This window comes from Aspergillus pseudotamarii (genome assembly GCF_009193445.1).
Source record: "Aspergillus pseudotamarii strain CBS 117625 unplaced genomic scaffold BDV38scaffold_6, whole genome shotgun sequence".
NCBI lineage: Eukaryota > Fungi > Ascomycota > Eurotiomycetes > Eurotiales > Aspergillaceae > Aspergillus > Aspergillus pseudotamarii.
The window spans coordinates 828,145-847,896 of NW_022475020.1; the positions used below are offsets into that span (position 1 = coordinate 828,145).

At 49.1% G+C, this 19,752-nt stretch overlaps 5 protein-coding genes across 5 annotated transcripts; 3 read left to right on the forward strand and 2 right to left on the reverse strand.

The window, feature by feature from the left end:
* Nucleotides 1-1,501: 1,501 nt before the first annotated feature.
* Nucleotides 1,502-4,524, reverse strand: BDV38DRAFT_236947 (uncharacterized protein). Its single transcript, XM_032053525.1, has 2 exons — nucleotides 2,255-4,524; nucleotides 1,502-2,206 (listed from the first exon to the last, which is right to left on the reverse strand). Exons 1-2 carry the CDS (start codon nucleotides 4,383-4,385, stop codon nucleotides 2,016-2,018), a joined length of 2,322 nt encoding a protein of 773 aa, XP_031918104.1. The 5' UTR covers nucleotides 4,386-4,524; the 3' UTR covers nucleotides 1,502-2,015.
* Nucleotides 4,525-9,690: 5,166 nt separating this feature from the next.
* BDV38DRAFT_177822 (rotamase PTPA-1) lies at nucleotides 9,691-11,459 on the forward strand. Its single transcript, XM_032052030.1, has 3 exons — nucleotides 9,691-10,436; nucleotides 10,493-10,844; nucleotides 10,892-11,459. The coding sequence occupies exons 1-3, from the start codon at nucleotides 9,805-9,807 to the stop codon at nucleotides 11,342-11,344; spliced, it is 1,437 nt and encodes a 478-aa protein (XP_031918105.1). The 5' UTR covers nucleotides 9,691-9,804; the 3' UTR covers nucleotides 11,345-11,459.
* Nucleotides 11,459-12,885, reverse strand: BDV38DRAFT_177838 (Saf4/Yju2 family protein). Its single transcript, XM_032052031.1, has 2 exons — nucleotides 12,760-12,885; nucleotides 11,459-12,697 (listed from the first exon to the last, which is right to left on the reverse strand). The coding sequence occupies exons 1-2, from the start codon at nucleotides 12,770-12,772 to the stop codon at nucleotides 11,574-11,576; spliced, it is 1,137 nt and encodes a 378-aa protein (XP_031918106.1). The 5' UTR covers nucleotides 12,773-12,885; the 3' UTR covers nucleotides 11,459-11,573.
* Nucleotides 12,886-13,887: 1,002 nt separating this feature from the next.
* On the forward strand, nucleotides 13,888-15,874 carry BDV38DRAFT_236966 (class I SAM-dependent methyltransferase). The gene is made up of 6 exons (XM_032053526.1): nucleotides 13,888-13,909; nucleotides 13,976-14,465; nucleotides 14,531-14,556; nucleotides 14,603-14,633; nucleotides 14,702-15,560; nucleotides 15,694-15,874. Exons 2-5 carry the CDS (start codon nucleotides 14,335-14,337, stop codon nucleotides 15,291-15,293), a joined length of 780 nt encoding a protein of 259 aa, XP_031918107.1. The 5' UTR covers nucleotides 13,888-13,909; nucleotides 13,976-14,334; the 3' UTR covers nucleotides 15,294-15,560; nucleotides 15,694-15,874.
* A 953-nt stretch (nucleotides 15,875-16,827) lies between these two features.
* BDV38DRAFT_295802 (uncharacterized protein) lies at nucleotides 16,828-17,691 on the forward strand (the record flags this gene model as incomplete). Its single annotated transcript, XM_032062777.1, has 1 exon — nucleotides 16,828-17,691. The coding sequence occupies one exon, from the start codon at nucleotides 16,831-16,833 to the stop codon at nucleotides 17,689-17,691; it is 861 nt and encodes a 286-aa protein (XP_031918108.1).
* Nucleotides 17,692-19,752: the final 2,061 nt, after the last annotated feature.

A 19,752-nucleotide genomic window follows, 5' to 3' on the forward strand; every position in this document is an offset into this window, starting at 1 on the left:
CCGGTCACGGTCGTCTCACTTTCGGACAGCTTACTCTGAAGGGCGTTCAGTTTTTCCGCGTCCTCCTCCGAGGTCTTGGTGACTGTGCTCAACCTCTTCGTAGCAGTCGACGTGGGCCGGGTGGCCGTTGAGGGCCGGGCGACGGTCCGTGTAGCACTCGTCGAGGAAGTCGAAGGGCGAGCAGTCGACGTAGTCGTAGGCTTCGTCGCGGTCCTCGCCGAAGCGGTGCTGGTACGCGATACCGAGGACACAGAGCTCCTCTTCTCAGCAGTTGTGGTGCTTGCAATGCTCGACCGCCGGTCGTGAATGGAGCTCGGCCGCGGTGCCCGGGTGGTCGGGGTCCCGACGAGAGACATACGCTTCGCCGTACCGGAGATGCCCCGCTTCTCATCGGAAGAGCTTACAGCGCCTCGGGATTTCTCATCGGCGGAGCTACTGATCGAGGCACGAGATCGGTGCGAGGCCGTTGTGGATGTGCTCAGGGGCTTCCGGACGGTCGAGGTAGTCGCCGGGCGGGTAGGAGGCTTGCTCAAGGTGCTGCCATTCACCGATGCACGGGAAGTGGACGTGGTCTTCGGCGGGCCTGACATGGAGCTGGGCCTTTTTGTCGTTGTTCCCGAGACTGGCTGCTTGGTGGCGGTCGTCGAGGTTGGGCGGCTCTTCACCGGCGAGGCCTTGGTATTCTCTTTGTCCTTGGAGACGTCCGGGCTGGTCAGAGGTCCCTCGCTGCCGGACATGACGGTCGACTCAATTGGGGTCGCGGGGGGTGCATTTTCGGAATCGACCTCGACGGGGGCGGCAACCGGGACAGATTCCGCAGTAGAAGCCATGGCGAGTGGGTGGGAGTTGGGAATTGTTTCCAGGGTCGGTAGCAAGTCAGGTACGGAACCCGTGATGGGGTCTTCAATGGCGGTCTAGCGAATTGAGACAGTCCACGTTAGTCTCGGTGGGCAACCAACAAACTTGGTGATTGGGTTATAAACCCATGCAATGCTCAACCAGAAGCTCCCCGCAATGCAGGTTTTTGCGAAGGTTAGGTGCATATGGCATGCAGAGAGACAATCCATGATTCTGGTCGACACAGCGGCGGTGAAGGTCACTCGGGGCGGTTCTCCTTTTCAGTCCGGCCGAGGTTCCCCTGAAGATAAAACAAAACAATTCAAGCACTTACTCAACAATGTACTGGACCGTCAATTGAAAGAGACCGGGAAGAAGGTACAGGGACTCGCCGAGTCGGTACCTTGCAGCGCGGGCGTTGGAAAGTCTCAGACGCGTGGTTTGTCCTTTATCCCGAAAGTGACGATGCAAACAAAGAGACAAAATAACCCACCCACACCGCACGGAGAAGGTGAGAAGAACAGAAGGGAATTAAAGAGAATATACTATTAATCAAATTAAAATGGTACAAGAAAAGGAATAAAGCGGGGAGGGGGGGGGAAGGGTGAAATGAGGTGGTAGATGTTGAGAAGTCTCAAAAAAAAAAAAAGTTGATGCGGGAGAAAGAGTAAGTTCAAGTAAGTCCGGGAAAAAGGGACCAAAAAGTATTGAAGTAAAGAAAGTCAGGAGGGGGAAAGCGGGAGCGGGTGCCTCAGGTCTCAGGGACTCCCACTCCACGCCCACGGCCTCAGGCGTCGATCCCCACAGGATCGCCCAATCGATCCATCAGGCGGTGATGAACTTTCTGTCATGCGACCAGCCATTTCACCATGTCATGAACTTAATTGATAAAGAGTTCACCGTTGAGCCACGATTGTGTCCTCATGAAACCTTTGGATTGGCTCGCCTGGCCCTTAGGGATAAACTATTGTTGACGTGGTCGCGTCTCCAAAACTCCAAAACAGTGGTTCCATGGTTCACACCGCAATGAAGAGGCCGTGGTTTTGGCTTTACGGAACTCAAGAATGCTCCAGAGAAAATAAATCACAATAAACCAGAGGGGTATAAAACATCAACCATGAAACGCCCGCCCTACATCATTGGAAAAAGGAAAAGCAAAAAAAGAAAAGGAGAAGAAATCACTCCTTTCGCACACTCAGAAGCCAGTACCACTGTTGCCGTCCTTCTTCCGTCTGGAGGACGTCCGGAGCGACAACGGTTGAGAGAAGCTTATCATGCAACTGCCTCGCCTTGTCGCGCGTACCCCGGATCGTCCGCCCGCGGAGCCGTTCCCCGAAATGTTCCAAAATTCGAGCATAGCGATCCCGACCTGAAAAGTCGTGAGCATTCGGGCCCATGTGGATGCAGATAGACTTACCCTGGTAGCGCTGCAATCCATCTATAAGGGCATACCCCTCGTCATCGGTCCATGGTCTCCCATGCTTGATGGACATGGTTGGCACAGGTTCCGGTTGTGGCGCACTGCCCTTAAATAAGTCCTTCTTTAACGCGGTGATGAGTTTTTTGAGCGGGAGCTGAAGGCTACGGCTCTGGTTTTCGGAGTCTATGTAACCCGTATCTACTACACAGTATATCTTGTAGCATAGTTGTAGAAACACTTCCAGCACCCGGTGCAGGTGTTCGGAGGCTTTGGGGAAGAGCCCGTCTGCCTTGCAGTAGGCTTCGAAACAGGCGAGCAACACACCCATCATTCCTGATACGAGACATGCCTCAAATTCGTCCAGCGTCTCTTCACTGCTCGGTTGGCCTCGTTCTGGTTTGTCGTTTTTATGTTCAACGATATAGTCCACCGAGGAGGTCCCATCACTGTAAATTGCGCTAAGGAGCTCATCGCATTCGCGCACCATCGCGCCGCGAGGCTCACGTCGGGCGTCTAGGTTACCTACAATCTCCACATATTTCGCTTGCAACGTGGAAGTTAGATCCACGAAATCATCAAAGTATTCGGCCATAGAAGGGTTACCAGTCTTTGTGACGCGGTGAGCTTGAACCACCAGGGTGTCCCAGTTATTCTTCTGGCCAGCCATTTTAAGGGCCTGGTGCAACCATGCCTCCTCGTCGGAGTCATCCTCGGCATCATCCTCAGAAATGTCCTCAACATGTTGCTCGATGTCGTTTGGACTCTGACGGGGTTGTAGAGACTCAGTCTGGTCTTCGTGAGAGTTCACAGAGTCGACAGCTCGAGACGTCGCAAGACTTCTTTCACGATTCCGTCTTTGATGTTCTGAGACTAGCTGTTGATTCGAGGTTTGACGTCTCTTGCTTGGCGGCGTATACAGGTCCTCTGGGTCGCTTTCATACCTAAACAATCCGGGTCGTGTGGGGCGATCTCTCACGCTGCCCTCATCGTCTGTTGGAATACGAACAGACGATTCGCCCTCGACGGTGATGTTTGTGTGGTCTGCTCCGACGCTCTCATCTTCCGCCTCATCATCGGTTGGAATATAAACGGAAGACTTGTCCTCAACGGCGATGTTGGTGGGGTCTACCCCGACGCTCTCATCTTCCGCCTCATAAAGCTCCACTTCATCAGCCAAGTCCGCTGATTCTGCTTGCACACGCGAAGGTTGCGAGATGTCCTCCGATGGGGTATTCCTCCTAGGAGACTCTAGCGAACGGACTGGCGATTCTACCCTGTCCACAGAGCTCCTGACGCCCGTAGCAGGATTTACGATCACGACGGCGGGAGAGCTTCTCTGTTGTCCGTGTGCACTGGAAGCATTATCAGAACCAGGGTGCGGCTCATCTGCTTGTTCTGGCTGCTGATCGTGCGGTGTTCCATATTCACTTTCAGGCTCATTATGCGACTGGCCTTTCGATCTATCGCCACTCTCATCGGTTTCTCTGTGTAGATCCGCGCTTAGAGCTGACACCCGTTTCTGAATATCAAATGGAGACAGTCGGTTTGACTGAGGGACGTTATGAGGCGAATCGAGCACAGGTTGGGGAAACTCATTGTCTCCGTGGCCCTCCACAACAGCCACATAACTCGCGTCACTTTCACCATTCTCCTGATCTTCCTCAACCGGACCGGTGTATTCCTCCGCCGCCGCTTCGTCAGGACGATCATCCGAGCCCTCTCCAGACTCGCGCTCAGGCTCGGGACCCGACTCCACCTCTTGGTCATCTTTTCCACTAATCTTCAAATTTGCGCGATGTTTTGCATTCCGAGAGGGTGTGGTCCTACTACCAGATTTCACCTGCAACCGGGACGATCTGCGGGGAGTTAAGGGCTCCGACAATAGAACGCGTCTGGATGGGGCGGATCGGTCATCATCGGGCTCATTGGGGACGTCCCAGATAGTATCACTTTGGGGAACCTGGACGTCGTCAATCTCTCGACGACGCGACGAGCGGGGGCGGTAAGGAGACGGAGTGCTGGACTTCGGCTCGTGGGTGACGTTGTTGGCGCTCAAGTTGTTTAGAAGGTCCAGTGCGTGGGACGTCGAGACGACTTTTCTTCGTCGTGGAGTTGATCGTGAGCTCATTTGGATTGGTCTTTGGCCAGTGAGGACATTTGTGATGATTTGGAGGAGAAGGGGAGCGACGACGACCTGAGGTCGTTGGGTGAATCGACCTGTGTCACAAAACAAACAATTGATGGTGAGCGGAAAAACAAACGCTGCGGCAGTGACAATGACAACTACTTGCACATGATCTTAGACTCAGGCATACCAATTTATAGTCTTACTTATCCTCTGGATATTATGATTTAATGTCCTCAAGATTCATTGGAGACTGGTTATCTCTTGAATTAAAGAAATTTATACTAAGAATAGAGGAACATCTATTACGATCCGGAGATTTTTATCTACCCGCTGCGAGTTTATATATTACATCCATCACTTAAAAAGTAGTGGTGAGAGACAACCGAGCTCAAGGAGAAAAAAGGCGAAAATAGCAACAGTACTTCACTGAGAAAGATTATTCTTTCCTTGTGAATTATAAAGCCAAAGTAAATCTTTGATTGAACTACCTGTCGCAATTTCCAATATAGTGAACTAAACTATGGGTGTCCATGATGCTGCCGGGTAGAACGAGCCTTTAGGGCTAGATCTAACAGGTCATTTAATTCCTTAACCAAAGGCTTCTCTGATAGTTAAGCCTATACCTACTCTAAGGAATAGCTCGTTTCCCGAATCGACTGCTTTTTTCTGAACTGTCACATACTAGTAGGTATCTTTATTGAGTGCCTACACTGATTGACCGTGAGTAGTTCGATCTTGCTTCTTGTCTTATGTATAGCCCAATTGTGGCTGTGTACTGGGCTTCTGCTATTCTAAATCAAACCATAGAGCTGTTCTCTTATGTCTCTTGAGATTTATTAGAATGGATAGAGAATGTATGCAGTACTCCGCGCCATGAGTCTGGCGGGGCTGAGAAATTCGGCGGGGTTTCCTGGGGGCTCGGCGGCTATTTTAACGGCCTGATAGGGCGAATACAAAACATGCGAGGCATTGGGCATAAGTCACGACTCGTTATAGGATTTCTGAATAGAATCAGGGTCAAGCATTACTAGCGGCTATAAGTACTGAGGCAATTGATGAACCTGTCTGTAGCCAAAGCATTGAATCGTTGTTTAATAGGCCAACAAAATATCCAAACGCCAACTACACCGAACTACTGCCTTCTGGCGGATTTCTATGATATACAGGAATAGCGATGGGCCATCCATTACCACAACTGGACAATTCCGAGTATGCCGTCGGCTGGATCGCTGCCTTGCCTCATGAAAGAGCAGCTGCCAAGGCAATGCTTGACACAGTACATGCGCCGCCGCGGCAAAAACACGCCCAAGATCATAATAGCTATACGTTAGGCTCCATAGATGGACCAAATGGGGAACATAACGTGGTTATTGCTAGCCTTCCCTCTGGTCGATATGGAACTATAACTGCGGCTACGTCTGCTAACCAGATGCTTTCTAGTTTCCCCAGTATAAAGTTCGGGCTAATGGTTGGCATTGGCGGTGGTATCCCGAGTGATGAGCACGATATCCGACTCGGTGATGTTGTGGTCAGTCAACCTACAGGCGCCTTTGGGGGCGTAAGGCAATATGATTGCGGCAAGGTCACTACACACGGGTTCGAAGAATGTAGTGCACTGAACTGCCCTCCTGATGCCCTTCTCAATGCGATGGGTGAGCTTCAAAGCAACCATGAAATGATGGGAGGCACATCGATACCCGATATACTAGAGTCCATGTATACGACTTATCCGGCAATGGCAGATCCACGCAGAGGACCGGCATATATATACCAAGGTGCAGATCATGATCGGCTATTCTGCTCTGATTGTATGCATGAGAAGGGCGCAAAAGATTGTGGGGGATGTGATCCTGAGAAGGAAATCAAACGACCTGAACGACTGGACCAAGATCCTTACATCCACTATGGCACTATCGCATCTGGTAACAAAGTCATCAAAGATGTGAAGGTGCGTGATCTGTTAGCAAAGAACTGTCTTTGTTTTGAAATGGAAGCCGCCGGATTGATGAACCAATTTCCTTGTCTCGTCATTCGTGGAATCTGTGACTATTGCGATACCCATAAAAATGATCGATGGCAGAAGTATGCTGCGGCTACTGCTGCTGCGTATGCAAAAGAGCTTCTTCAGGTTACCGACGCTTCGGATATCCAAAACACACCAGAAGCTCGCAGTATTGTTATGGATAACAGTGAGTTGTAGCTTTTCCATGTCTTACCGAGGGTTCTTTCTTCTCAATGTTTTCCAATATGAAGTAGCAGCTCATCCTCAACATAATGTAGATAGGTCATTTCACTCATAGCTAAGGGCGCTGACTTCATAATTTCCTCGAGCAAACTTTGCTAACTTGTCTACGCAGTCTCAGAGATCAAAGCAATTGTCAAGGGCCTCACTCGAGATCAAGAACAGAAAGATCTATTCAGGTGGCTCTCTCCCCTCAGCCACTCTGGTAGGCATTCCGAGAACCAGAGAGTGCGAGTGGAAGGGACTAGTGTATGGATTCTTGAGGATCCTAGGTTCCTAGATTGGTTCGGTGAAAGTCCTAGCTCCCAGGCCCTATGCTGTTTTGGTAATCCGGGTGCTGGTAAAACGATTATATCGTGAGTAATAAATAGCAACGGTGTTTTGTTGATCCCATGAGTTGACAATCCGGAACAGCTCTGTCGTGATTGACCGAATAAGGGGGCCGATAACAACCGACTCAACTACTGGACTAGCATACTTATACGGTGATTATCGTGACCATAAGCTCCAGACAACTGAGAATATTCTTGGGGCTATCGTAAAGCAGCTATTACTGCTCTTACCGGAGATTCCACAAACTCTTCTGGAGCTACACGAGAAAGAGACAAAGCAGGAAGCATTGCTGAGCTTGCGCAGCGCGCAGATGCTCCTAGATGTAGTTTGCAGGCATTTTAGCAAAGTTTATATCTGTATCGATGCATTGGATGAATTGAAGGAACTAGGTACTCTTTTAGAGTGTTTACAAGGGAGGCCTTCTATGCAGTTGTTCATCACCGGCCGTCCCCATATCCGGCAAACTGTTCAAAGATACCTTCAACAGAGACAAGAGATCCCCATTGAAGCACACGAAGACGATATTCGACAATTCATTGATCGTGAGATCGGTGGGCCCAACGACATTGAGCCCGATGCAATGGACGAGAAATTAAGAGTCGAGATTCAGAGTAAAGTCCTCGCATCGGCTAAGGGAATGTAAGTGGGCTTGACTTCATGACTCTTTGCAGTACTGATGATGTTTCATCAGTTTTCTGTTACCCGTATTGCAAGTGCACGCTGTTCTCCAGGCCGCCACTATGCGTCGTCGTGAGGAAGCTTTGAAAACGTTGCCATCTAATCTCAGCGATGCATTCTCTGGTACCGTCGCTCGAATAGAGCAACAACCAGTTGCACATTCAGCGAAGGCAAAAGCGATCATTGCTTGGGTTTATTTAGCGGAGCGACCTGTCAGCGTCAATGAACTTCTATGCTCCCTCGCGATCGAAGACGGTGATAAAGCCTTTAACCCAAGAGGCATACCGGTAAGAAGTACGCTTTTAAGCTGCTGCCATGGACTGGTGGTAATTGACCCAGAAACTCATACTGTACGCTTGGTCCATTATTCTTTTCAAGAGTATCTCAATCAACAAAGCAGGATGTTCGGGCTTAGCAAAGAAGAATGGCATAGTCAAATTGCACGTACTTGTCTTACCTTTCTAAATTTTCCAGATGAGACTGCAGATGACTCTATGGGTATCACGCTCCTGTCCTATGCCGCTACGAAATGGGGCCATCACCTGCGACGGAGCGAGCACTTACCAGACACACCTTTAGAGCTCGCCAAAGAGTACCTCAGCATGGCACAGGTGCTCAATAATGCGAGCTTGTCTCTACTGTACAGGGAAATGTATACAGGTCATCACAAAGACCGTGCGCTGCACAGTGCAGTCACCTCGGCTCATATAGCAGCTTTCTTTGGCATACACCGCATTATGCTTCCTTTGACGGTGGTTGATGACATTGACTCGAGGGATATAATAGGCTATACGCCATTATCCTGGGCCGCAAAGCTTGGGTATAAGCCGATAGTGAAACTCCTTATCGAGAAAGACGTCTCAATTGACCCGCAAGGTTTGGACGGCATGACGCCTCTTTTGCTCGCTCTTAGGTCCAAACACGAATGGATAGCAGAGCTGCTGATCCATCACGGAGCCGCAGTGGACGTAAATGATGAGTACAAAAATACACCGCTGTCATATGCTGTGGAATATGAATGTGAGGTCGCAGTGAGACTACTCCTGGAGAGAGGCGCACCAGTGGATGCCAAGAATGGGTTTGGGGAAACGCCACTCTTAATCGCCGCTCATGGCGGGTTCGAAAGAATAGTGAGCTGCCTGCTTGACAGTGGTGCTGCGGTGGATGTGAAGGATCCATACGGTCGGACTCCTTTACTATATGCGGCACTAAGTGGATTTGAGAAGATAGTCAAATTACTTCTTGCCAAAAATGCCGCTGTGGACTCATTAGATCATAAATATGGCCGCACCCCACTGTTATGGGCGGTAGCGGAGGATCATGAGGCAATAGCAAGGGTCTTGATTGATAAAGGCGCTGCAGTGGATACGGTGGATGCTACATATGGATGGACCCCGCTGATATGGGCCGCATATCATGGACGGGAGACAATTGCACGGTTGCTGATTGAAAAAGGTGCTGCGATCGATTCGGTAGACATGAAATACGGCCGGACACCATTGCTATTAGCATTAGAGTATAGACATGAGGCAGTCGTGAAACTACTGCTTAGCAACGGTGCTGCTGCTGCTGCTACATTGCTGGACTCGGGTGCAAATGTTGATCTCGCAACATGGGAGGGAGACAGAGGTCTAGAGGGCTTGATGGATCTTTTAGGGCTTACAATGGACGATCTTGGGCATCGGTTGAGAAGGGAACCAAGTCGGAAGCCTACTTATCTGGAATACTTTACCTAAGAGAATTAGAATATCTATTAGTTAATAGAGGGACACTTAAAAAAGTAAACAATGACCTCTTAATACAGAAAACATGACCCAGGCAAAGACAAAGGGAGTAGTCGAGTGAATTCACTGCTCACAATGGCTTTTAAGGCAGTGGATGGTCGGTCACGTAGGAGGCAACTACTGACTACTAATATTCAAGAAAATTGTATAAATTTAATTTAAATAAATTTAATTAAATCTGATAAGACCCGGTAGATCAGGTGCCGAGCAAGCACTAACACTAACTCGGATAAATTTCGTCATCACCGATAGAACAACATCTTCGATCATGTACTGCTGGCATGATTGATGCTGGTCACCTAAACATAGTCACACAGATACAGCTTGGGAGTAAAGCTCAAAAATATTAATCTTGAGCTCATATTACCCACAGTAACCCACAATGGCGGCAGATGGCTTACCAGCTCGTGTGCTGCCCACCATCGACCCCTCAGAGGGGCACACGTTCCTCGAGCCCAGCAAGAGGATTAACGAGACTGATGATGTCTCCGAGTTTTTATGCTCCAAAGCTTATGTGGATATTATGACCTTCCTTTTGCAACTGAATCGATCTATGTTTCCAACTAAATTACCGGATGGACGTGTACAGACGTGGCCTTTGAATACCGAAGCAGTCGGATTTTCTGCTCCTGTCCGGCAGCTGCAACAGCTTTTGTCGAAGATCGAAGATTTATTGGATGCTACACCTCTGATGCCCGGCGAGTGGCGGTATGCAAACGGTGCGTTCCAAGTTTGGCATGATAAGGTGAAAAAAGAGACCCCAAGTCTCCTGGCAGAGTGTCTACCGGCGGATATCCTGCACGCCCGGTCGTCGGACCCAGACGGTCCAACCGCAGAGGCGGAGCTGACGGAATACTTCCTGGGAAGCTGGGGTAGCCGCGAGCGAATGGATTATGGAACTGGACACGAACTAAGCTTTCTAACCTTTCTCGGGGCGATCTGGAAGCTGAATGGTTTCCCGAAGAATGCCCCTGGAGTCGAGGAGAGAACAATTGTTCTGGGAGTAATAGAGCCGTGCGTCTATCTCTCTTATGCTAGTTCTGATTATGACTGATTTATAAGCGGTCTAGGTACCTGGAACTTATACGGGCCGTTATCAAAAAGTATAAGTTGGAACCCGCCGGCTCCCATGGCGTCTGGGGCCTGGATGATCACTCGTTTATTCCTTATATCTTTGGCTCGGCGCAGCTGGGTCCAGCTATATCGAACTCGGACCTAGTGCCGGAGACGGGTTCCCTGCCAGATGCGGTTAACCCTGATGGTGTCACGAAAGCGAACATTGTCGAGAAAGAGCGGAAAGTTAACATGTATTTCTCCGCCATCGGTTTTATCAACGATGTGAAGAAAGGTCCATTCTGGGAGCATAGTCAGATGCTGTATAATATCTCTGGTGTCCAGGCTGGCTGGGCCAAGATCAACAAGGTCAACACATCTCGCTACTGTCTAAATTTATCGACTGACGATTGCAGGGTATGATCAAAATGTACAACGCCGAAGTGCTCTCCAAGTTCCCGGTGGTCCAACACTTTCGCTTTGGTTCGCTGTTCAGCTGGGACCGCGACCCCAGCGCTATTCCTCCGCCGTCTAGAATTCATACCTCATCCGGACCAGAAACTCGGCCACGACAAGTACCTCCAACTGCACGACAAGACCCGGGCCCGGGAACGAAAGCTCCTTGGGCCACCGCATCTCAGAATGCCCCACCACCATCAACCGGAACTGCAGCGCCATGGGCGACTGCAAGAGCTGGTGGAGGGCCATCTACTACGCCTAGAATCCCGTCGGCGCTTCCCGATACCTCCAGACTACCTCCAGGTCCAATGGCTCCTACCAGAGCTCCCTGGGCGAGTTCGCAACCAGTTGGGCCGGCCCCTACTGGTGATTCCAATGACATCACTACCAAAGCTCCTTGGGCAAAATAATATGAAGACATCAAGTGATTTGACAAAAGGTTGCTGCTACTTCGTGTCTATATGATATAACATACATACCCTTATTCTTTAGGTATACATAGTCCAATCACATCTGGGATAGTGTACATGATGCATAGCATTTTGCTTCCATGACAATGTAAATAAAAGAACTGCAATGCGATGGGGTATCATTTTTATCACCGAACGCCAAAGATGGAAAAACCCAGTAAGGACAAGATTACTCCGAATCCGAAGCATAAGCCACCAAAGCAGCCGGCGGTTCTGGTGTCTTGCCGGCGGTTTCAGTCACTTCGGTTGAATGCTCTTTCGATGTAGAGGATGCTCGATCTTCACTTGCCGTACTGCTTATATTCTGGTTGTCTGTCTTATCCATGCCTGCTTTGTTCGGTGCAGTTTTGCGCCGTTTAACCTCTGGCTGCCACAGGCTTCCCTCATGGCTTAGAAAAGGATCAACGACCGCGCGGGTATTCCCAGTTAACTCGCTGCGAAACATTGCTTTGCGTTCTGCGACGACATCTGCCGCCTTCTTCCGTTTCCCGTCCTTTGTCTTCCCAGTTGATGCACCAGCAAGCTTCTTCTCCGTTGACACCCCCCTAGACTCAAACATTGGTCGGGTGCGCACAGCAGTCGTATCACTCCCAGTAGCAAAATCGACCAAACCAGCCCGCAACCGATCCTCCTCCGTCTCATCAACAATCTCAATCCCCAGGCTCATCTTGTCCTTCAACGCCTCCCTTTTCGCCTCGGCCTTTTCCAAGACCCTCCTCTCCGTCCGAAATGTCTTCCTCAGCCGCCTCGACATCTCATATGGGTCAACCCAGTCCCTCGCCTGACGCTCCTGCAGCTCCAAAATCCTCGTCCGCCCCTCATCAACCACCTTCTTGTCCTCAACCTTCCCCTCCAATCGCGCAAACGGATCAACAACCTCCTCCTTCTCCCCAGGCAACTTCACCACAATCTCCCCAACCCCACCCTCCCTCTTATCCTCCCCAGTATCCCTCTTCCTGCCCCCTTCCGCAACCACATACGCCGTATTCTTCGGATCCGTCCGAATCTCAATCCATCCCCCGCACGCGGGATGCCTCATCCGGAAACTGTAAATCGGCGTCGAGTGGTAGTTCCCAATCTTCTTTTTCTCGGCATTGAAGCGCACCCCTTGGCCGATGATCGTCTCGTGGGGTTTACATGTCGTGCACCAGACGGCGAAGGGCATTTCGAAGCGCACGGTCAGGGCACCGGTCGTGTGGAGGTGGCGGGCGCGAGAACCGAGCGGGTGTTTTTTGGCGAGTTGGTTGCCGCTCATTAGGCCTTCTTGGTCTGGGGGGACGTATCGTCCCATGTCTAGATTGTTGGGTCAGTTTTTTGTTTGCTGGGAGGGGGTTTGCGGAGGGGGTATGTCGTACTGAAGCCCTGCATTTTGGGTGGTTTTTATGGTATCTGTGTTTCGGAAATTACAAGTGGTTGCTTTTCTGGGCTCGTTTGGAGCTGCTTGCTGGCGCTCCGGTTGGAGACCAATGTCTGAGCCAGTGGTGGCTGAGGAAGAAGTTGAAGATTGGTGATGATTGATTGTATGCTTATCGGGATGGATGGAAAGGCGGTGTTATGCAGATTAGTCAGGATGTGTTGTGTATGCATAACTTATCCGATTTATGCAGATCCGATTGGTGTCTCGACACTTTTCTCCTCGGACGATATGAGGCCTTTGCTATTGACATACTTGTTTTCGGTATGGACAAGTAGTCTTCTATGTTTTGTTTTCATGGAGTTTGATCATAAATTTTGTTGGTGTCTAGCACACCATATTTTGGAGACGGGAGTTCCGTCTGAGAAGTGAGAACCAGGGCTCGCATTCAGACCCCACCGATAACAATACTGGACGATGAGATATGAGTATAGATATGTATCTTACATAGAGATATTTCATGTAGCAGAATACTTATATACCGAGAGTCAGATTTGAACTGCCACTGGCATATCCCAATAACCCATGGAGCGACAGCCCAGAGAAGCACGACACCAAAGAAAGCCCTACAACAACCAAGAAACCCCAAACCATGACCACAACCCCACCAAATCCAACCAGACCAGCCCTTAGGAAGAGCAGCCGTTGAGACTTGAACACTAATAGCCATTAGTAAACCGAACCACTTAGGCCAAAGGGGTAACAAAGGAACTAATTCCTCATGTCACCCAAGCAAGGGGGAGAACTGATTGGGTAAATCATCCCTTCATGCAGTTGTCATGGCAAGGTTAGGGTTGGCAGCTTGCAGGGCTCCACGAACGCTGGTTTGCGGAAGCGACATCAGCGAATAAAGTTTGCCAGATCTCTTTGTTTGTACTTCGTAAATGGAGAGCAGATCCCGCTAGGTTCCATGTCTTGCCTCGGGATTCGAATGCCGTACTTTTGTTCGCGATCGTATGGTCAGTCCAGGGTCCCCGTGAATGGACGTGCTCATTTCCCCCACCAACTACCCTCAATTGTCTTTGTATGGTGGGCAACACTACGGGTTTGTGGTATCGTGATTTAAGCCTCTCATGGTTGGCGATATAGAGGTGATTGATTAGCTGTGACTTTCCTGAACTTTGTGTCCATATTAACCCTAAGTTGTTGCTTCGCAGGATTCATCCCCAGCTTCGGACAGCGACTGGGCCTCGGCGGACGAGGCATCGCTAGATGTAACTACGTTGGCGTCGAGTGTTCTGAATTATGAGTGGGTATATCCCTATTCTAGCCAATATCACTGGTATATCCCCAGATGCACACTAACAGCAGCATACACAGGTACAAGGTAAGACCTGCGCAAGAGAAGACACCAACGATCTCCGAAACGAAAGATAAATGAGCGCAGAATGGCCGAAGATATCACGCCTACCGCTCAGGCGCATATTTAATGGTACTATGAGTTGCATCCACATTTTCGAACCAGGCAAGATGGCTTAGAAAGGTCCAGCCAAACGACGAGGAGGAGCAGGACCGTATGGACCTCCTCCATCACATATATGCCCTGATCCTCGATGGGGAGCTACATATGGCGCCGATCAAATCTCATCCGGAGCGAGTCCTCGATTTAGGAACGGGTACTGGGATTTGGGCGATGGATTTTGCTGAGTGCGTATTCAGACTTATGGAACTTTTCTTGGGTCAGATTTCGCTCATCCATGTTCGGATCATAGTCAGTATAAATCTGCGGAAGTATTAGGTATGTTGCTGTCTGCATGTTAAAAGCCAGTGATTGACCACCATAGGAAACGACCTCAGTCCCATTCAACCGACCTGGTAAGGAATTCCCTCGTCCATATTAATCAAAGAAGGTACCGACCTTTAACCCCGTAATGAGCCTGAAGGATACCCCCAAACCTCCAATTTGAAATCGACGACTACGAAGCAGACTGGGTCTATTCACGGCCCTTCGACTACATCCACGGTCGCGAGCTAGCAGGCGCAGTCAGCAACTTTGACCGACTCTTCCGACAAGCTTTCAAACACCTAAAACCGGGGGGGTACCTGGAGATGCAGAGCTTCCGCATCGAAGTATACGCGGACGACGACTCACTCGAGCGAGCACCATACACCACGAAAATGTGCTCGTTAATCCAAGAAGCCAGTGCCAAATTTGGGAAGCCAATGGCGAATATGGACGAGTGGGCGGATAGAATGACCAAGGAGGGGTTCGAGGATGTGACCTGCAAGATTATCAAAGTGCCCGTTAGTCCGTGGCCGTTGGATAAGAAACAGAAGGAGATTGGGAAGTACTTTCAGGCACAGCAGATGCAGGGCATTCAGTCTTATGTTCCGGAGTTCTTGCAGAGTATTCTGAAGTGGGGGGCGGACGAGGTTGAGGTTTTGATGGCGGGGGCGAGGAAGGAGTTGTTCGATACCACGGTGCATCAGTATGGGCAATTGTATTTTGTCTATGGCAGAAAACCCGGGGGATAGGTCAGTTACACATGTCAGATCAGCTGCTGGAGTTCTGTGTATTGTGCTTTTATTGTAATGAAGTCACGTTGAGAATAATGTTCGTCGATGCAAGATCTTGCCAATATTAGCTGGAAGTATGGCGACTCTAAGCTTAACCGACTTGTTGCTGTAAACTAGATTTTTTGATTTAGAGACCATGAACAGTAAATGTGGGTAGAGAGGGTTTTCATATTAGTATGTATGTATGGCAAGACCTGTGTTTTGATATCATAAAAGGCACGGATACTGGTCATTGAGTAGCCGTCACGTCAGTATAGAAAGAAACCGCAACTGTAGTGCACCTAAATCGGGAAAGATGGAAATCGTCAGAGCGAGATGCTCCGTCGAACATCCATATATGCAGGGATCATTAGCTTACCACTTCCACGCGATCAATTCATCTCGACGAAGAACCAGGCTGCTTTGGGCATTTGTATCCACCAGGCTTGAAGCGCCATGCTGGTCTCGAACAGCATCGAACAGGCAGTGCGTTCAAAAGCGCGACATAGGTCGTATTGGCCAAGAATATGAATAATATAATCGGGTAGGTCAGACGCAGCATCCTATATTTCTTTTGCTGACCTTTATTTCTGCAACATGGTTGAGGTAGCCTGGTCACGAATCAGAGGTGATCCGACGTAGCATTTGAGTCGAAAGTTGCCAGAGACTCCCAACTCGTGATTGGCGCCTTCAGCTGCAGTTGTAAGCAGTAGCGCTGATTGGCGTCGTGTTCTCGTGTCAATCTAACCATGGTATGCAGTTTTCGAGGCCTTAATCGGAGAGGTTGAGATGTCACAAGGGCTTTGTCTGAGATTGCAAAAATGATTTGTGAATATGAAACGGTTATACTAGAAGATGGATTGAGTAGAGAACTACATGTTGGATGAACGATAAAGATCAAAGTGGCTATATTAAGGTGGAATTTATCGAAACAAGGCCAGCCACCACTACTCCCGCTTGGCATAATATGAACTGTTTCAAAGGAGAGGATTGACTCCTGTATCCACTTCGTATTCGCCAATGTGTCTTATTCAATGCTACCGTAAGTAAGCGAGACCGTCTTAATTCAGATATGGGAGCCGAGAAGCCCTATGATGGACTGACTACTAGAAATCAGGCACGACATCCCGCATCCAGACGACTCCATTTGACTTCCGAGAGAATCTCACATTTTAACCTTGCATTAATGCAATATTCTAACATGGCCGCTAGCTTCCCACGTAAGCATCTAGAATTATTTTACTGATGTCGCCTTCCTTGATGATCACGATGTACGCGGGGTTCGTCATACGCGGTCCCCTGAGACTTTTATTCAGCGATTCGCCTACTGCATGAAGTTTAAGCCAAAAGAGGACCCTGGTCTCGCAGATGCAAAGTCAGCTTGGTACAGGGGGGTTGCTTCTGTAATCCGCTGCGAGCTTTATGATAGATATACCGGCATATCCCTGTTTGTGCCGTTCCTCAAGGCCCTAAGAATGAAACCCTAGTGCCGTGCTGATTAGATCAAGGATTTACAATGAACTATAACCACAACGTGCAAGAAGAGCAGTGGATGACATTGCCGCTAATCAACCGAGCCCCCTCCTCCGACATCTCACGGAATGTTTCTATGTGGTCCCATCCTGAGTCACTACCAGAGCCACCGCTACAATGGTTCATGGACCCCTCAAGTCACGGTGAACTACTAGAAACGCCCGTTCAGTGGCCGATGGACGCTTCTGCGCTCGGACACACTTTAAACCCGTCAACACCATGGATAATACATTCTCCCGCCCTTGATAACCCTGCAGAACCATCAGTGCCATGGATTATGGATACATCCGGCCTCAAAGGCTTTCCTGAGCCGCAGATTCAAGGTCTCTGTGGGCTTCCCGTTCTCCAAAGCCACTCAGACTCACTCACCGCATCATCCTCACGTATACCGGATGTGCCCGCAGGGTCACCCTCTCGCGACGAGCAGATATTTTCCCGCCCTGGAGGCAACGGTCACTATCGAGACTCACCTCCCGAGCTCCTTCTCGGCCACATCACACCTTCTGATTCGATCTCTCTCGCACATGTTAAGTGTCCAGTTCCCGGATACAAATCGACTGAGCGTTTCGCGAATCCCCGAGATATTCGACGGCCCTATCGCCAGCACGTTAGGGCATTTTTCTGCCACTACGAGAACTGTCCCCAATCAGCGCCTCCTGATTCACAGAGCTCTAGTACACGAGGCTTTGCCACCAGAAAGGATCGAGACCGGCATGAAGCCAAACATAAACCGGAAATTCGGTGCCAATGGCGAAATCAACATGGGGAGCAATGCACACGGCTATTTAGCCGTATGGATAACATGAGGGATCATATTCGAAGGATCCATCGGCGAAAATTCTAGCGGATCCTCTTTCGCCCTGAACATGACTCGCGTAATTTCAATATTCTTCCCAATACGGCGGTTTGCGCTTTCGATACAACTTAAGCCGAAGAAGACCAGCTGTTTGCAATCCGGACCACAAGCCCAGCACGTCTAGGGTTGTTGTCGAATGTGGACTAGATTAGTTTCGGATTGATCTAAAGATACGGCTGGTTTTTATCTGGCTTTCACGACGTGTTGATACTTCACTTATAACGATTATCAGGAATCCTACGTTTATGACTGAGCTGTATGGGGTTCGGTTTTACATGGCTTTCGAGTAACTGAGGCGCTAAAGGAAACACCTTCTGTGACTTTTAGTGTACATACTTTGATGAATGTTCGCCAGAAGAGCAAGTCTTTAAATATACAAAATTAGACCAAGTCGCTGGAGAATTGGAATTACACATATGTACATGATAAGTATGTGACTCTGGAGTCCATACGATTCAAATCCGATCTATTACTTAAAAATGAATACTCTCCCTACTCCTGTATTGCAGGGAGGGTTCTGTACGCGATGTCTGATAATCTTGCAGATCTGATCTATGTAAGATTGGAAAGACCGGCGTAAGCTTCCTTACAGCTTCTCAGCCAATGGACTACTTCGCAGTATCATTTCTATTGCAAGGTAGAACTGCGTATGGTGGCCCTAGCTCTCTGGACTGTACTCGGGTTCCACTCTTATTCAGGCTGGCCTACATGGTGGGTTATTCTAAGGCACCCGTTGCGTTCCATAGCAGGCTATCGAGATTTGTTGCCAAAGGCTACTGGACTAAAGTATACTTGAGGTGTTAGCATGATTCAAGTCCAGCTAAAGGTTAAGTTGACCGGTCCTGCCTCAAAAGACCGGATTATGGATATGTGGAGACGATAGTCGCACGCCGCTCCTAACTGTGGATGGAAGCTCAGTACAAGCATGAGTACTCGGTATTGCTGGCTAGATAGACAGGAAGATAGGATAAATAGATAACTTCGCTTTCAGACATGCCTGGGTACCTCATTTTAAGCAATCTAGTTAGGGATCTAGTATCCTACAATACTTAAGCGGTTAATATTGCTCGCAGACAATATGCGAGCACTCTAAATCTATCCAAGCTGCGCATTGAGAGGATAGTCTTCCGGTTTCCCTACATTCTTATACTCATCAGGAGTCGCCTGGCGTGGTGAGATCTGCCGATTATGTACTACATCAGTACCCCCAAACAACAAGTTCTCTCACACAACTGTCGCCGGCGCAGTGCTGGGCATATGTGCTCTCTACTTTCCTTGGACATGCTTTTGCAATCTTCTCCTCCCCTTGTGCAACATCCAAGCTCTTAAATTGGCTACTATCGGCCCCGACGTCGAGTTTTACCATGAAGTTACAAAAGATGGCCAATATCTCTTGGACTCTAGAGAATGCACAAAAAATATAGTTTGTGACTCGGTCTTTACTATTCCAAGACAGGGTGACTAACAACGGTCTAGGCTTCAATTGTTCGCGTGAACGATAGAGACATTCAAGTCCAAGACTAGTCCTATACAACACCAATGCTAGTTCTCGCAAGACCAGCAAGGATTCTCTCACTGCCGGAGCATTCAATGTCTGCAATTGCTGTTACTCTCGACCATGACCTTCGTTTCCAACGCCGTGGCTATCCGAACCCATACTTTTCAAATCGTGCCATCGTCGGCTTGGAACCCAGTATTCACGAACGTATTACCAAGAGTATTACCTGATTCGAAGAGCACATGAGCTCGATTCTGGTGGAGTCTTCGCCTTGACAGTGAATGTCATCACTTGTCGTTTCGGGGGTTAGAACCTAAGCCACCTCTGAATACTCGACTTCCACATCGTCGTCAGAGATGGCTTCTTGGGCTTGTCCCGCGTCTACCATCTTGGTCATATGTCTAGCGTGGTTACCTTACTCGAGAGCATGCCTAACTGGATTGTTCGCCCTGATTTTGCCCCTGGTTGCTTGTATTCCCATCATGTGATATGATGTAAATAAAAAGGGAGTCGGCGAAATCCTCAAGAGTTCAATACCTGGTTCCAAGTAC

Excerpts from the sequence above, each read along its gene's own strand:
- BDV38DRAFT_236966 (XM_032053526.1), top strand. The coding sequence starts at position 14,335 with ATGGACCTCCTCCATCACATATATGCCCTGATCCTCGATGGGGAGCTA. Across the intron at positions 14,466-14,530 it reads TGGGCGATGGATTTTGCTGA|TCAGTATAAATCTGCGGAAG; the intron begins GTGCGTATTCAG and ends TTCGGATCATAG. Across the intron at positions 14,634-14,701 it reads AGTCCCATTCAACCGACCTG|GATACCCCCAAACCTCCAAT; the intron begins GTAAGGAATTCC and ends ATGAGCCTGAAG.
- BDV38DRAFT_236947 (XM_032053525.1), bottom strand. The coding sequence starts at position 4,385 with ATGAGCTCACGATCAACTCCACGACGAAGAAAAGTCGTCTCGACGTCC. Across the intron at positions 2,207-2,254 it reads TGGATTGCAGCGCTACCAGG|GTCGGGATCGCTATGCTCGA; the intron begins GTAAGTCTATCT and ends ACGACTTTTCAG.
- BDV38DRAFT_177822 (XM_032052030.1), top strand. The coding sequence starts at position 9,805 with ATGGCGGCAGATGGCTTACCAGCTCGTGTGCTGCCCACCATCGACCCC. Across the intron at positions 10,437-10,492 it reads GTTCTGGGAGTAATAGAGCC|GTACCTGGAACTTATACGGG; the intron begins GTGCGTCTATCT and ends TAAGCGGTCTAG. Across the intron at positions 10,845-10,891 it reads GCTGGGCCAAGATCAACAAG|GGTATGATCAAAATGTACAA; the intron begins GTCAACACATCT and ends TGACGATTGCAG.